The following is a 16,768-nucleotide window of genomic DNA, read 5'->3' on the forward strand; positions in this document are numbered from 1 at the left end:
TAATATATAAAAACAAAAAATACATATCCAAAATTTGTACCACTTTGAATAGAAGACTTCCTAAAGACTTCGTGGGCACTCTTCTAGCATACAATGCATTAGAAGACTTTCCTAAAGTATTATGTGAAGTCTTCCGAGAGTCTTCTGAAAAGTCTTTCAAAGTTTGTCTCACATCAGAAAAACCTGCAAATTCAAAAACATTCAAATGACTTCAAAACAAAGAAAAACTTCAAAAATATAATTTTATGATTAAATAATAAACGAAACAGTCACATTAAGTTGAATCTATAGAATTTTAGAATCTAATATATAAAACACACAATAATACATATCCAAAATTTATAGATATACCTTTGAATGAGTGAAAAATGAGAAACATGTAATGAAAATTCTGCAAAAAGAAGATAAATTAGTGAGAAGACATAAGAAAAAAATGAGAAATGGATTTAAAGTTTGGTTTTTTGATGTTCAAAGAGATTAGAGAGAGGTTGGAGAGGTTTAGAGTGAGAAACATTACATTTTTCTTGCAGCCATTTGAGAGTAAGAAAGAGATTGTGTAAATTTTCTTTATATATGGAGACAAAAATTCCAATTAAGTTAAATATTTTCGATACACAAGACTTCTTAAAAAAATTTCTAAGAGAAGACTTCTTGTGAAGTCTTCTAGACCCTAAAATCAAATACATTCTAGAAGATTTCTGTAAGACTTTGCTTTAGGCGGAAAACCTAAATTCTACTAAAATTTAAGCGGGGATATGTCAAAAGACTTCTTTGTAAGTCTTCTCACGCGGAGGGTTATAATTAGGCATGGGCGTTCGGGTACCCGTTCGGGTACCCGTTCGGGTTCGGATCGGGTTTTTTGGATTTCGGTTCCATTTTGTAATACCTCCTAGGTCTCATTCTAGTAAATTTACAAGTACGGATCAGATTCGGATATAACACTTCGGTTTCTGATCGGTTCGGATATGTCCGAAGTAACCATATATCATTCGGATTCGGATTATATCGGATCGGTTCGGGTATATCCAAAATAAAATCTAAAATTTAAAAGTAAAACATAAGAAATATATTCTTCTTTGTATGTAATGGAGTATTTAAGGTGTTTATTTTATTTTATTTTATAATTTCAAAAATTATTTTTTATATCCAAAAATATTTTTTTAAAAATAAATATTAAATTTATTTTTAAAAATAATAATATTTCACATCTAAATTTTAATTTAATTTATATAATTAAATAAGATTCATTATTTTTAATAAAACTATATTATTAATATATATTACAATTTAATTTATATTATATTAAAAATGAGGAATTGGCTTATGCTTCGATTGGTACAGCTGATGATAAAGTAGTAGCAGTATGCCAACTCCTCGCAGCAAGTTCAAGCGTTGTTTGGATTTTCTAAACATCTCAAGCTGTTAGTTTATCCCTTTAGGATCATATGGACATATGATGGGCATATGGCTCGAAATTGCATTTGACCCAAATGAGGGTAAATGGCGTCTGGCGTCTGGCGTCTGGCTCAACGAAACATCTATGGAAAAAAGAGAGTATGGTAAATATATTTCTAGGCGAGAAGAAGTGCATTATGGTACATTTCAAGGAGGAGATTTTTCATAATGTACCTTGAATATGTATGGCCGATCCAGTTGTCAAGATCGGTCGATACCATGTGACTATTTGCATATTTTTTAAGGCAGTTTGGCAGAGAATGTTCGATCCGGTAGTGATGGATCATTTGATCCTTGCCAACATCTGGCATGGATCGGCCGATCCACTCGACATGGATCAGTCGATCTCTGCCAAAATCCGGAAAGAAAAATAATTAGACAGAAAAATCTCTGTATATATGTGAGTTTAAAACTCTATTCTATAACACAAAATTGTACTTTAAAAAGCAACATCTATCTAATAAAATACTTTTTTTGCTCGAGGAAATAGTACTTTTGGTGAATCACGTTAAATCTATATATCTTGCATTATACTTTATCAATCTGTTATTATGTTTCTTCTCACATCTGCCATAACATTGTTTTTATATATATCTAAATACTTATGGGAAAAAATTTCCAACTAATAACTAAATTTATCAGAATAGAAAAAAATATCACAATTCATTACTAAATTTATCAAAATAAGATATAACATATAGCAAATATATTAGTTTTTGTTAAAAATTAATATTTTCCAAAGTTAAGGTTTTGTTTGCTCTTATAGAAAACAAGAAATGTAAGACTAAACTACCCTGAGATATGAACGTTACACCAACAAACGCCGAGGGTAAGACAAACATTTCAGAAAAGAGAGAGGATGAAAAAGACCTATTAGGGCTAGGCAATTAGGGTTCCAATTGGGTTTCGGTTCGGATTCATTCGAGTTTCGGTTTTCAGATTCATGAATTTCAGTCCCATTCAAATATTATAAAACTTCGGTTCAGATTCAGTTAAGGTTTAGTCAATTCAATTAAGGTGTAATTGGGTTCAGTTCGGGTTTAGTTACATGTCCAGGATCATGTTGAACCCTGAATAGTTTCAGTTGCAGATATTAACCGGGTTATCTGTTTCAAAAATATTGATTTATACTTGATTAAACTCAATATATTTCCAATAATTTGTGTACGTGGCTTCTTCAAACCATATTGTTTTCCTTCAAAATAATTTTGGGCGACTCGTCTGTCAACTATACAAGATTCTTCTTTGAACTATACGTGATAACATCAGATATATCATGACAAACCAAAGCTTTGTACGAACGAGAATCATACATAACAAAAAATTAAAAAATTAAAATTAACAATTACCGACTCTATAAACTCAAGAAACACTATTTGAAGTTTAAGAAAAAACATTGTTTAAACTTGAGAATCAAACTTATTCATATTTGAACTTTCAAATGCAATTGTTAAAACATAAAAACATTAATACTGACCAAATACGAAAAATATATATTAAACTTAATTTTGTAATAGATAATTATTTTAAATCTCGGTAATATCTTAGTGTATTTTGGTTACATATCAGTGATTGATATCAAATTTGGTACAAGTTCTTTTTAGAATTTTGAATTTTTAGGATTTTGGGATATTCATTTGGATTCGGATAAATCCGTAACCTGAATTTTTAGATCGGTTGGAGTTTCTAGTTAGTTTTTTAGTTGATGTTGTCAAAAAAAAAAAAAAATCCATAACCTGAAATACCATAAAATAAAATCTGCTCAGCATTTGTGTCAGTTCAGATTGATTTTATCGGTCTGGTTAAGTTCGGATATTTGGATTCGGTTTAGTCTATTTCATAAAATCCTTGGCAAAATAGAGAAAGGGTAAAACTCCAAACCTAATTAAACTCTCGAGTGTGGATTGTTATCTAAGGGTAACCAATCATAGACAAAGACGTTCTCCTCAAGTTTTGTGTAGTAGCAGCGATCAAGCTTCGTTTAACACTTCTAGGCAGTTAGGTTCTCTTTATCTTTTAGTTCTTTGCTTATGGAATATTTGATAGCAAAGAGATTTTCAACTTTTTACAGGAAAAATATGGGCTTCCTTTGTCGCCGGTGGTGACGAGCGTGGCAATTTGATTAGTGTTAAGGCTTTCGATAACTTGTCTGAGTCTTTGGAATCTGAGGATATGAGTTTGGTTAGTGGTAAAGTCCATGATGAAGAAGATCATACTGTAAAAGAGGAGATTACTTCTACAGATTATGTGCGTGAGGAACATGATGATGATCTGACTGCTGCATATGGTAGAGATTTAGAGTCGGTAGGTAAGGAAACATCAGAGGCACTTGTGGATATTGTTTCTGCAAGTGAGTTTGGCACCCAAGGATCTTCAGGAGAACGTGTCATGGGCGTTGATAGGTCTGGAGAACAGCTCTTGGATGATGCACATTCCAGTGTAACAAACATTCATAGCTATCAAGGATATAGGTTTGATGGCCATATTTCCACAGATTCTGACGAGGAAGCAGACACCAATATTGAAGGTGAGGAGGAAAGGTTTGATAAAGCTGCAATTTTAAAGGCGGCCACTGGTGGAACTTCAGATGATCTTCATACAACCATAACATCTCAGGATGAAACAGAACCTCCAGCTGGTTTGGGCTCATCTTTAAGATTGGTGAGATCACGTCTAAACCGCACCAACATGTTCCCCAGTCTAAAAGTCGGAATGGGGGGAGAGAATGAGAGTAACCTGAGCGAGGAAGAGAAACATAAGCTGGAAAAACTGCAAAGTTTGCGTGTGAAATATCTGCGCCTTGTGCATAGGCTGGGGAAGTCAGTGAAAGATTCAATGGCAGAGCAGGTTCTTTACAAGCTTTCACTTCTTGCTAATAGTCATTCTTCATTCAGTCTTGACGCTGCAAAGAAGATGGCTATGGATCAGTCTGGAGAATTAAACTTCTCTCTAAACATACTGGTCCTTGGAAAGTCCGGTGTGGGAAAAAGTGCCACTACAAACTCCATCTTGGGCCATCAGACTGTATCCATTGATGCGTTTGGACCTTCCACCACCTCAGTCAAAGAAGTTTCTAGAACAGTGGACGGTGGTGTCAAGATCACAATCATCGATACCCCGGGCTTAAAAACTTCTGCCATGGATCAAATTGGTAATACCAAGATGTTGTCCTCGGTGAAGAAGGTAATGAAGAAGTTCCCACCTGATGTTGTTCTTTACGTTGATCGTCTTGATGATGCTCAGAACAATCTTCCTTTGCTAAGAACAATCACTGATTCTCTTGGTCCATCCATATGGGAGAACGCCATAGTGATACTGACTCATTCTGCTTCAGCTCCTCCTGATGACCCATCCGGCACTCCTTTGAAGTATGAGGAGTTTGTATAGGCACGCTCATACATTGTTCAGCGTTCAATTTCACAAGCCGTTGGTTTGGTTTACATGCCTCCAGTTTATCTAGTTGAGAATCATCTTTTGTGCAGGAAGAACCGAGCAGGTGAAAAAGTTCTCCCAAACGGCCAAGTTTGGAAGCCTGAGCTGATGCTTTTGTGTTACTCTATCAAAGTTTTGTCCGAAGCAGTTTATCTGATGAAGCCTCGAGAAGAACCGCCACTGAACTACCGCAACGTTTTTGGATCTCTTTGGCCCAAGCTGTCTCTCCCTAGCTTGTTGTCTTGGCTGTTGCCGTCCCGTTCACATCCTTCAGACCAAGGTGGTGAAGTTGATGATGTGTCTGACTCTGAGGATGATGATGAGGATGAGTATGACCAGCTTCCACCGTTTACGCCTATCCGGAGAACTCAGCTTACAAAACTCTCAAAGGAACTGAGAAAGGCGTATTTCGAGGAGTATGATTACCGTGTAAAGCTCCTGCTGAAGAAGCAATGGAGAGAAGGCTTGAAGAAAAATGGAAAGAAGAGTAGTGTATATGGAGAAGAAGTGGATCCAGAGAACAACCGGGCTCCAGTTACATTACCAGATATGGTATTGCCACCTTCATTTGACAGTGATAACTCAGCTTATCGTTACCGCTCTCTAGAATCCACTTCACAGTTCGTTACGAGGTCAGAGTTGGATACTCAAGTCTGGGACCATGATTGTGGATATGACTGTGTCATTGCAGAACATACTCTGGCCATAGCTAAACGTTTTCCTCTTGCAATCACCGTTCAAATGACTAAGGACAAGGAAGAGTTCGATATCCATCTGGACTCTTCTGTTTGTGCTAAGCACGGGGACAATGGTTCCACCATGGCAGGGCTCACTGTCCGGAGTGTAAGTAATCAGCTTATGTACGTGGTCGTAGGAGAAACCAAATTCAATAACTTTAGGAAGAACAAGACGACTCTTGGAGGGTCTGTCACATTCTTCGGTGAGGATGTTGCGATTGGTCTCAAACTCGAGGACCACATCACGCTCGGGAAAAGGATCGTCCTAGCTGGAAACGCAGGGACCGTGCAGTTGCGGGAAGAGTCAGCTTATGAGGCAAACGTCGAGGTGAGGCTAAGAGAAGCTGATTTTCCGATAGGACAAAACCAATCTTCTTTGGGGCTGTCTCTAACCAAGTCTAAAGAAGAAGATCTAACCCTCTCAGCGAATCTCCGGTCTCAAGTCTCTGTAGGAAGACAAACGAAGGTAGCAGCTTTTGCAAGTCTTGACACCAAGAGGACCGGACGTTTCACAGTCAGAACCAGCAGCTCAGATCAGTTGCAGATCGCGGTCATGGCCATTCTTCCTCTTGCCATGTCCATCTACAAGAGGGTTGTTGGATCAGGAGACAACTGAGAAAGACCTTTAAGAGACTATATATAGATATGATAATCTTGTGCGTTAAGTAATCTTCTTCTTCTGTTGAGATGATTTACCTTTTTTCTTGATGTTCAAGAAATTGTTCTGTATTTTGTTTTGCTAAAATTTAATACTTGTGACTGAAAATATCTTTATTCTCGCTTAAAAGTTGCTGCAGAAGGTTGGTGCATTGAAGAATCTAATTAACCAACCCTAACTATTTGCTTCTTATCTTCCTCAAGATATCTTACTGTTCTTTACTTGGAAAATAGGTAAATCAGTCATACATATTATCAGGGGCGTCCCTGAGGAGAGCCATTTGAAACATGGGCCTGGGGCCCCCATTATTAAAAGGCCCCCATTTTTAAAAAAATATTTTGTTTTTTTTTAAAACATTAAAAAAATATTTATATGTATAAATAATAAAATCGAGCAACAGAATTTAGTGGGACTTACATAAAATAAATCTTTTCTCTTCTCACATTTACAGTTTTTTTAGCTTTTTGTTTGAGAATTAGTTTTTTGTTTTCTGTTTTGCTTTAAAAAAAAAATTCTTGCTCATGAATTTTAAAATTTCAGTTATGTTAGAAGGGCCCCCATTTTTTCATTTGTTTAGAGCCCCACTTCTTTCAGGACCGCCCCTGCATATTATTCAGACATTCAATTTCTTGACAGATGCAGGAAGCTGGGTGATTTTTTAACATGAGTAATGCAAACCAATAGATTAACGCCTTGTTATTGTGTTATCGGAGCATTAGAACTATGTATAGTTTTTTTTGGTCTAAAGAACAATGTATAGTTTTCACAGAGAGGTAAAAAAAAAAAAAAAAAAAATAGTTTTCACAGAGTTACACTATGTGTGAAATAATCAGAGGCATAGACGGACATCATATCAAGATTCTGTGAGAAATGCAAAAAAACATACTCCAGTCATAGGTAGGCAGAGACATCACAACAATATAACTATCTATCTGTACTATTAAAACTTTCATGCGTAATTTTTTTTTAGTTTGGACAATTCATAGAAAATATCAAATTTTACATAAGTTCTTTATTATATCTTTTAATATTTTTATATTTTTAGGGGCCTATCTTTTTATTTGAAATACAAATAAACATATTTAAAATGTTCTAACAAAATCTTTTAAAAATTATTTTACAATCTTTTTAAATTTACTTTCAAAATTAGTTAGTTTTAATTTAAATTATCATAAAATATAATTAGAAATTAAATTTGAATTTAGTTTTGATTTATAAACGAAAATTAAAAATTAAAATATTTTTAATTATATTCAATCATAATAAAAATGAAATTGATTAATTTCAAAATACACTCTACTAATAATTTTAAAATATTTTGTTAGAAATAAATATTTATTTCTATTTTAAGTTTTAAAATATATATAATATATATATGCTAAAAATAAAATATGTTGGCATAACGGATTACCATTAGTAAAATATATAATACATGTATAAAAAGTTACTTATCTAAACTTTTTTATATATAATAATTTATTATATAAAATGAATAAACATAAAAAAAATTGCTAAAGAAAATCTAGCGATTTGAATTACGGGTTATGATCATAAACATTATATACAAATAATTTTCAAATATGTTTTATCATGCATAAAAATTGGTTTAATAATCAAATGCAAATTCAATATGACAAATATATAATAAAAAGCAACATATATAGTGATGATTTAAATTTACAGCATGAAAACTATAAAATTATTGTATTTGAAATAATTATACAAACATTTAAATATGTGAGTAACATTAAAAATGTATATTGATTGTGTAAAACAAATATCTATATATAAACATGAAAATATATACCCGTACAGTTGTGCGGATCAAAATCTAGTATCTAATCTATTAAAAAGAAATCATTTCCAAAATCTACTTAAAACAATTATTGGACCATTAACTAATTATTTTTTTGGCTCTACCTAATATTTCCCTAGATACAAAGTAACAGACATATATATCAAATTAAATGGTTTAGTCAATCCCATTATTTATTTTTAGACTAGCGAATCACGTTAGGAAATATATATTTACCTTATATTTTCCTAACAATACCTTAGTCAATAACGTGACCAATCTCTATACCTTTGTCATTAAAATCATAATAAAAATCTGACCGAACTATAAGGTACATTCCATCCTTTACAAGATCGAACTTCTGTCTGTTAAAAAGAAAAATCTCCTTCGATGTCTCATGTTAACTTTATAGTTTTCATAGCTTATCTTTGATAATGGAGAATGTAAAATATATTTTCCCATTACATGTCTTCTCTTCCTCAAACAAAAATACAAGATGTCAAAACACTTATTCATATCAAAACCATGACATTGTTAAATAGCTAGACCCCCATAGAATTGACCCCAATCATAACATGTTCATAACATAAGCTATATTACGATCATACTCTCACCTCAATACTATTAAAATGTTTTGATATACATTTTATTAAAATGATTCCCTAAATGTTAAAATGATAAGATTAGTTGCTAATTAACAAATAATTAAATTAAAAAAAAAATTGTTCATATATATATATTGTTGAAAACGTTGTTTTAAAATTTTAAATTTTAAATGAGAAATTGCCACAAATAGCACATTCATAGTACAACTTTTCATATTTATACTAACCACTTTTACCCTCACTTTTAATGAAGGGTAAAATACAATTATAGTTAATTAATCTAGACTTAGAGTTTAGAGTTGAGAGGTGGGGTATGGTTTTTGGAATGTGAAATTTTAGGATTCTAATAAATATATAAATAAATACTTAAAAAATAGTTTCAAACATAATTTTCGTTTTTCAAAAAGAAATTTGAGAAAAAAAATAAAAAAAAAAATCGAAAAAAAAATTCTAAAAAAAAATTCGAAAAAAGAAATTTATAAAAAAGTTTGAATTTGAAAAATTATAATTCGAAAACATAAAAAAAATTTTACTTTTTTTTTATTTTATTTTTATTTTATTTTAAATAATGATTTATTATATATTAAATAATGATTTATTATATATATAAATAACAAGGACATAAGAGTCTTTTGCCACTTAATGAATAATGTATTTTTGAAAATGTCTCCAGTGGTGGTAAAAATGAAAAATGGTACTATGAAAATAGTAAACATGTAATTTCCCCATTTTAAATTCACTAACTATATTGCTTAAATCGTAACAAACAATGTCAAAGCAAAACGAATATATTGTGAATATGCTATGTATATATATTCTGACATTTTTTGTTAAGAATATATTATATATACGATTTCAAAGAAGAATACAAAAAATGATTATAAATATTATTAAAAAGGAATCATCCCAAAATATACTAAAACAAAGCTATTGCATCTATTCATTAGCTAATTATTGGTCTTACCTTATATTTTCTAACAATTCAAGATAACGCCACGTGACATACATATCAAATTTTAAAGTGTGGGTCCAGATCCATAATTCAAATACCTGTAAAAAATATAGTTTTTGGATAAGTAACGAGTATAAATTAATATGGATATATTATGACTCAAAAATATTCGAAGTATCTGAATATTCAAAAATACTAAAACACGAAAAATATCTGAAAACACTAACAAATACCTGAAAAATATGCAAATACCAAAAAAAACCCCAAAAGTTTACCATAAATCTTACTTGAGGAACCTAATACCCAAAATATACTTTTTAAAATTTGAAATTTTACCAGAAACTCGAAACTATAATCGGAAACCTGAATCCAAAACTTGAAAAGTATTCATAATACCGAAAAACACATTCGAAATATTGAAAACATATATGGAATACCCAAATATGCCTAATATACAAACACAAAACATTTCATGTACTTTGGATACTAGATCGAGTATCGGGTAGGTTCCGTAATCGAACATAGACCGTGGGTCGAAGAAAAAAAATCAAATATGCACTTTTCCTTGGATCCATACCCAAACCAAAACTATATTTCGAGATCTATTTTAGTTTGGTTTTTTGGATCCGGTAAAATATCCATGCCTACAAAATAGTTATATAAAAGTCTACATTCAAAATCTTATAAACCAATTCATAAATTATATAATTTTAAACACATGCTCTTCTTCGATATAGTGACTTTGTAACATAAATACATAATAATGTACACCATTTCAGAAAAATTAATTCACAAACTTTGTTTGCAATGGTTATAAATCTTGCTCGGTATTAAAACACAGAGAAATAGTTTACATATAGTATATTAGTACTTTGTTAGTCAGTTTGATAAACTGAAGTGGAAATTTATACAAATTTTACTTTATTTTATTTATTTATGTAGAGAAAATGTATGAACATATACATCTAAAAAAAAGAAGAAGAGACTAAGTGAGAATTTTATTTGCATTTTTAATAATTAAATATTGTTGTTGTAAATAAAATAAGGTGGTGTTATTCAATTATGTATTTTGATAGAGTTTAAATCTAAACACAATCCACTGTAATTCAAATGATGATTCTAAATTCTATTTTAAAATCTAGTGTTATTCAATGAATGATATAAATCCAGCTTTTAAAATCTAGTGTTATTCAACTTTCAAGGATTTGAAAATTCTGTATATTTTAAATTGATTTTAAATCATCTCTTATGGATTCTCATGAACAAATGAATGAATTCAAAATCTAAGGTCTACTGCAGAGATTTTAGAATACATCAACCTAAAATTTTAAAATTTGATAGATTATAAAACATTAATAATTAATTTGAAATCAGTGATTGAATAACAAAATCTCTTTTGGTTTAACTATTTTTTTTGTTCTTAATTTGAAAACAAAATAGTGAAATGCGTTTATATTTATTGCCAAAAAAAACAATCGTAACAATATACTCTCTGTTTTTGAACACTCGTAACAATATATTCAAATAGCTATTTATACCAACTTTCTCGTGTTTTCTTCTGTCGTTTTCATTTATGTATATAAATAGAAGAGAATTTAGAATTTGATAACTGAGATTTTTCTTCTTAAAGGAGAGAAAATTTGGCAAATTATTTTTAAAATAGGTAAGTTAATGGTATAATATGTATCGAAACAGTCACTTTCTTTAAAAAAATTACACACATATCGGACCATAATTATTTCAAAAAGTTAGTATTTGATAACCTTTTTTTTTTTTTGAAACACAGAGTATTTGATAACCTACCAACCTCTACTTAGTAATTAACCGTATCAAACAAGTTCAAAATCATTTCCTATTAATGTTCCCTTTCCTTTTCAACCTTTTTCTATTTATATAAATAAAAACCACAGTATTACTGAGCTGACTTTTCAACGATGTTGGATCTGTAGATCCATACTGCATCAACGGTGAGGACAATAGATCACAAGTCACATACCCTAAAATCCGGCCACGTGTAAACAACACTACTAACACACCACCATCACCGACAAAACCGAGTGAAAATAAGACAGCCTTAACTGTAATGTCAAATGTTGTAATAGTAACTTCGTGTCTGAATATTCTTTTTATATCAAGTTTTCGAATCTCCATTAATGGAAACTCAGATCTTCTCATAAACAGACCACCGATTAGATCGTTATCAAAGAGAGAGAATCTGTAAGAAGATTGGACCGGAGGAGACGATGATGGAGAGGTGTTTAGGAGCTAACCGGTGCCGGAGAATACAGAGAGCTTTACGTCACTTAAAGGTAACGGTTCTGTGTCTCGTTCTCACCATAGTCGTCCTACGTGGCACAATCGGCGCCGGCAAGTTCGGAACTCCGGAGCAAGATCTCGACGAGATCCGTCAGCATATCTACACATCGCGTAAACGGGCGGAGCCTCACCGTGTACTCGAAGAGATACAGACCGGTGGCGATTCGTCTTCCTCCGGCGGCGGCGGCGGAGGGAGCAATAACTACGAGACGTTTGACATCAACAAGATATTCGTTGACGAAGGAGAAGAAGAGAAACCCGACCCGAATAAGCCTTACACTCTCGGACCCAAGATATCCGATTGGGATGAACAGAGATCCGACTGGTTAGCTAAGAACCCTACCTTCCCCAACTTCATCGGACCCAACAAGCCACGTGTCCTCTTGGTGACTGGTTCGGCGCCTAAACCGTGTGAGAATCCCGTCGGAGACCATTACCTGTTGAAGTCGATCAAGAACAAGATCGATTACTGTAGGCTTCACGGGATCGAGATCTTCTACAACATGGCCCTCCTCGATGCTGAGATGGCTGGTTTTTGGGCGAAGCTGCCGTTGATAAGGAAGCTTCTGCTGTCTCACCCTGAGATTGAGTTTCTGTGGTGGATGGATAGTGATGCTATGTTTACGGACATGGCGTTCGAGCTTCCGTGGGAGAGGTACAAAGATTACAACCTGGTGATGCACGGATGGAATGAGATGGTTTATGATGAGAAGAATTGGATTGGGTTGAACACTGGGAGTTTCTTGCTTAGGAACAATCAGTGGGCGCTTGATTTGCTTGACACTTGGGCTCCTATGGGTCCCAAAGGGAAGATCCGTGAGGAAGCGGGTAAGGTTTTGACCCGTGAGCTCAAGGGTAGGCCTGTTTTCGAAGCTGATGATCAGTCTGCTATGGTTTATCTCTTGGCTACTCAGCGTGCCACTTGGGGAAATAAGGTAATATAACTCATTCAGTTTGAGCAACTTGAGATACCACTAGTTATAACTCTACATCATCTCTTGATTACATAAAAATCGTTTTTTTTTTTTGCTCATAAATTGCAATGAGAGTTGCATCTTGTCGGTATATAGCACATCTCTTGATTACAATTAATATTGGTTTTTATGCTCATAAATCGCATTATGAGTTGCATCTTCTAGTTTTATAATGTTTCTTGATTACATCAAAGATTGGATTTGTATTCGCAAATCAGAAAATGTGAGCTGCATCTTGTTCTGGTGTTGGTCTAGTCTCATTTGAGCTGCTGCTGCTGCATTGTTGTTATAGGTATACCTTGAAAATGGATACTATCTTCACGGCTACTGGGGAATACTTGTGGACAAATACGAAGAAATGATAGAGAACTACCACCCGGGTCTAGGTGACCACAGGTGGCCATTGGTGACTCACTTTGTGGGTTGCAAACCCTGCGGGAAGTTTGGGGATTACCCGGTGGAACGGTGTCTTAAGCAAATGGACAGAGCCTTTAACTTTGGGGATAATCAGATTCTGCAAATCTATGGTTTCACCCACAAATCTTTGGCTAGTCGCAAAGTCAAGAGAGTGAGGAACGAGACTAGCAATCCACTTGAGATGAAAGACGAGCTTGGGTTGCTTCATCCAGCGTTTAAAGCTGTCAAGGTACAACAAACTAACCAAGTTTGAATTTGGATTCTTGCTATATTTATTGTCTTTGCTTGTTGTTGTACTAAGATGGGTGAAGAAAAAGTATTCCGCGGAGACATCAGTTTATTTTTTGTTTTTGTTTTTGTTTTGTCTCTACGTCTACAATTTTATAAAGAGTTCAGATTGTTGCGTCTTCTTTCTTATAGAACATGAGATTTTGTAGCTTCATAAATCAATAATCAATGTTAATTCAAGAACTTTTTAAAATCGTGAAATGTTACATTATTTATCATCCGGAAAAAATGGTTATTTACACATATACTGGTCAATGCAAAACAAAATTCTATCATTACTCAATGTGAGCGCTAAACCATCGCTGAAGAAAATCTACTAGCATGAGTTTCTCATGATACCGTGAAAATAAAATTCTAAGCCTTATTGTTTTCTCAATCAACTTCGCTAGTTGATCCACTAGACGAATTGCTGCGCATGTCTTTTTTTCTTTTTTTCACGCCAAATATAATAAACTAGGTTAAGATCCGCGCGGAATAAATATTATATATAAATTATTTTTAAGTATTATATATATTTTACACGTTATGAAATAATAAATATATATTGAATAATTAATTTAGTAACTATTACATATATAATTAAATTGGTACAAATATTTAAATAAATTTTATTTATCCACACAAACACTTTTTTTCTATTTTATATGTTATAACATTAAGTTTAAATGATATTAACATAGATATTTAGTACATTTTTAATATTGACATCTGTTAAAAAATATTTTATACTCATATTATTTTTGATCGTTTATATTTCTTTATAACAAAATTTTTAAATCAATGATAACAATAAAATTTTTATGGGATGTTTAATAGTTTAAGTAATTTTTAATTTTAAAAACATTCAATGCAAAGTTTTAAATCTAAATATTAAGTTATCAAAAATTGTTTACAATGTTTATCAAAAAATTTCAAATCAAATTTGAAATTAAAATACTTATGTATTTTATATGGTATATAATTTATTTTAAAAAAATATTAATATGCATATATATAATATTTATTAAATGAGACTTCCTACTTATGTAATTTCGTAATCATTTGTATCTTGTTATAACATAAATTTTAAACCATGGATCACAAAATTTTCAGTGTGAGATTTTTAACAAGTTTAGTCATTTATATTCATTTTTAAAAATTGAAAATATAACATATACGAAAAATCTAAATTTTTATTATATAGTTAATGTGGTTGTTTAATTTATTTTAAAATGAATAAAAATGATAAAGACTAGACTGATTTTTATCAAATCTTTATTATTCAAAATCATTAATTGTCATATATACTTTAGCCACATTAGGTAATTCCGTGATTTTATTTAAGGAAACAATGAAGAACTTTTATGATTAATTTATGGTTAGTTTAATAAAAAACTTATTATATATTTATATGGACCAACATATTTTTCTAAAGATTCTAAGAATGATTGTGGTGATGACATGTGGCTACAAAAATATGTTGTAATGTTTCTCTTTTAATATATATGGGATACCTGAAATGCTAACTTAAATATAATATTTCCTCCGTTTTTTTTAATATAAGGCGTTTTAGAATTGTGCACATATATTAAGAAATCATTAATTTTTTTATATTTTCTAAATAAAAACATCATTAATTATTTACCTAACCACAAATCAACCAATAACAAAATAAAATATATATTATCATTGGTCATATAATATTAAGTGTTAATAAATTTTACATAGAAAACTGAAAATGTCATATAATTTGAAACATAAAAATTATCTTAAACAACTTATATTAAAAAAACAGTGGGAGTAGAAGTTAAGCGGTCATGCAAAATTTCAAAAATCCGAGCCGGAATCTCATCCCATTCAGGGATAGGAGCTGGCTGTAGTAACGAGCCTATGACCTGCACAGCCAAATGCCATACATGTAAGGGCACGAAAAGAACAGACAACCAGTTTCTGATTTCCTCTGGTTCACCCAGAACTGGTCCTAGTATTTATGAGGCTATAAACAAATATTAATAAAGTGGCCTATAAATTAATTGATTCTAATATTTTTTTTTTAAACTCTAGAGTGGGATATCAAACTCGTTCCCTCTTGTCCCCCACAGCAGCATCGCAATCATTAGTGCTGTTGAGAAATTTAGTTAAATTTATGGCCGCTAATTTACATAATTTAATGGCGGCCGGAAGCACCAGCTTCCTACGCTTTCGTCCGGCACTGGGTTCACCACATAATAGACAAAAAGTCATAATGAATGACACTTGATTAATAAAGACACTGAGTTAGGCTTTGAATGGGTGACAAGCTTTGATGGATTAAGCAATTTAAATGAAGAACTAATATAGAAATGGTTAAAATAATTTTTTGAATTATCATATTTGACCAAATACTAAAAAAGATGAGATTTATATATCTAATTTTTTTAAAAGATTCTTGTATATAAACGATTAATATTATTGTTTCAATAAATACAATGAAAATTTAAATTTATATAAAACTTAAATACAATTACAACTTACAATGAAATTAATAAATATAAAATATTTTTGTTTACATATAATGTATTTGCAATAAAATCAACTATAACATTTATGTTTTTCTATTTATCTAAATCTTATAAAAGAGTAGTTAGTGTAGTTATATATTTTTATAGCATAATAAATAATGTGTATAAATACCTTTTATAGAAATTATATTAAATTTATGAATATGTCAAGTAAATATATATATAACTGTTTATGAAAATATTTATAGAATTTGATACATGTATATAAGGTGCATAGATTCATTTAAATTATTTATAAAAGGAACTATATAAATCTATAATTATATGAAATTAATAAAGTGCATAAATTCATTTAAATGATTTCAATAAAAATATTTTAATTACTTTATTTATGTTAATGATCATCATAAGAAAAATAAAATCAACTATAACATCTATGTTTTTCTATTTATCTAAATTTTATATAAATATTATTTAGTATTATCATCTGATTTAGACTAAAGAATAAAATGTGTATAATATTTATAGGCAAAAAAGTAAAAAAATCACCCATTGGACCTCAAAATTCGGTCTAACTTTTTTTCTCCTTTGTAACACAATTTTTCTTAAACATAGAATGATATATACACAGTTTATTAAATATTTTTTTTGTTCTGCAA

General features: G+C 31.3%; 3 protein-coding genes across 3 annotated transcripts; all 3 read left to right on the forward strand.

The window, feature by feature from the left end:
• On the forward strand, nucleotides 1-6,283 carry LOC125586428 (translocase of chloroplast 159, chloroplastic-like). Its single transcript, XM_048756541.1, has one exon. It carries the CDS (start codon nucleotides 3,628-3,630, stop codon nucleotides 4,840-4,842), a length of 1,215 nt encoding a protein of 404 aa, XP_048612498.1. The 5' UTR covers nucleotides 1-3,627; the 3' UTR covers nucleotides 4,843-6,283.
• LOC106398477 (translocase of chloroplast 159, chloroplastic-like) lies at nucleotides 4,897-6,240 on the forward strand. Its single transcript, XM_013839025.3, has one exon. It carries the CDS (start codon nucleotides 4,897-4,899, stop codon nucleotides 6,238-6,240), a length of 1,344 nt encoding a protein of 447 aa, XP_013694479.2.
• A 5,287-nt stretch (nucleotides 6,284-11,570) lies between the features above and the next one.
• LOC106401213 (xyloglucan 6-xylosyltransferase 2) lies at nucleotides 11,571-13,750 on the forward strand. The gene is made up of 2 exons (XM_013841684.3): nucleotides 11,571-12,885; nucleotides 13,217-13,750. Exons 1-2 carry the CDS (start codon nucleotides 11,878-11,880, stop codon nucleotides 13,592-13,594), a joined length of 1,386 nt encoding a protein of 461 aa, XP_013697138.1. The 5' UTR covers nucleotides 11,571-11,877; the 3' UTR covers nucleotides 13,595-13,750.
• Nucleotides 13,751-16,768: the final 3,018 nt, after the last annotated feature.

The sequence above is a fragment of the Brassica napus genome, chromosome A2, assembly GCF_020379485.1.
Source record: "Brassica napus cultivar Da-Ae chromosome A2, Da-Ae, whole genome shotgun sequence".
Taxonomy (NCBI): domain Eukaryota; kingdom Viridiplantae; phylum Streptophyta; class Magnoliopsida; order Brassicales; family Brassicaceae; genus Brassica; species Brassica napus.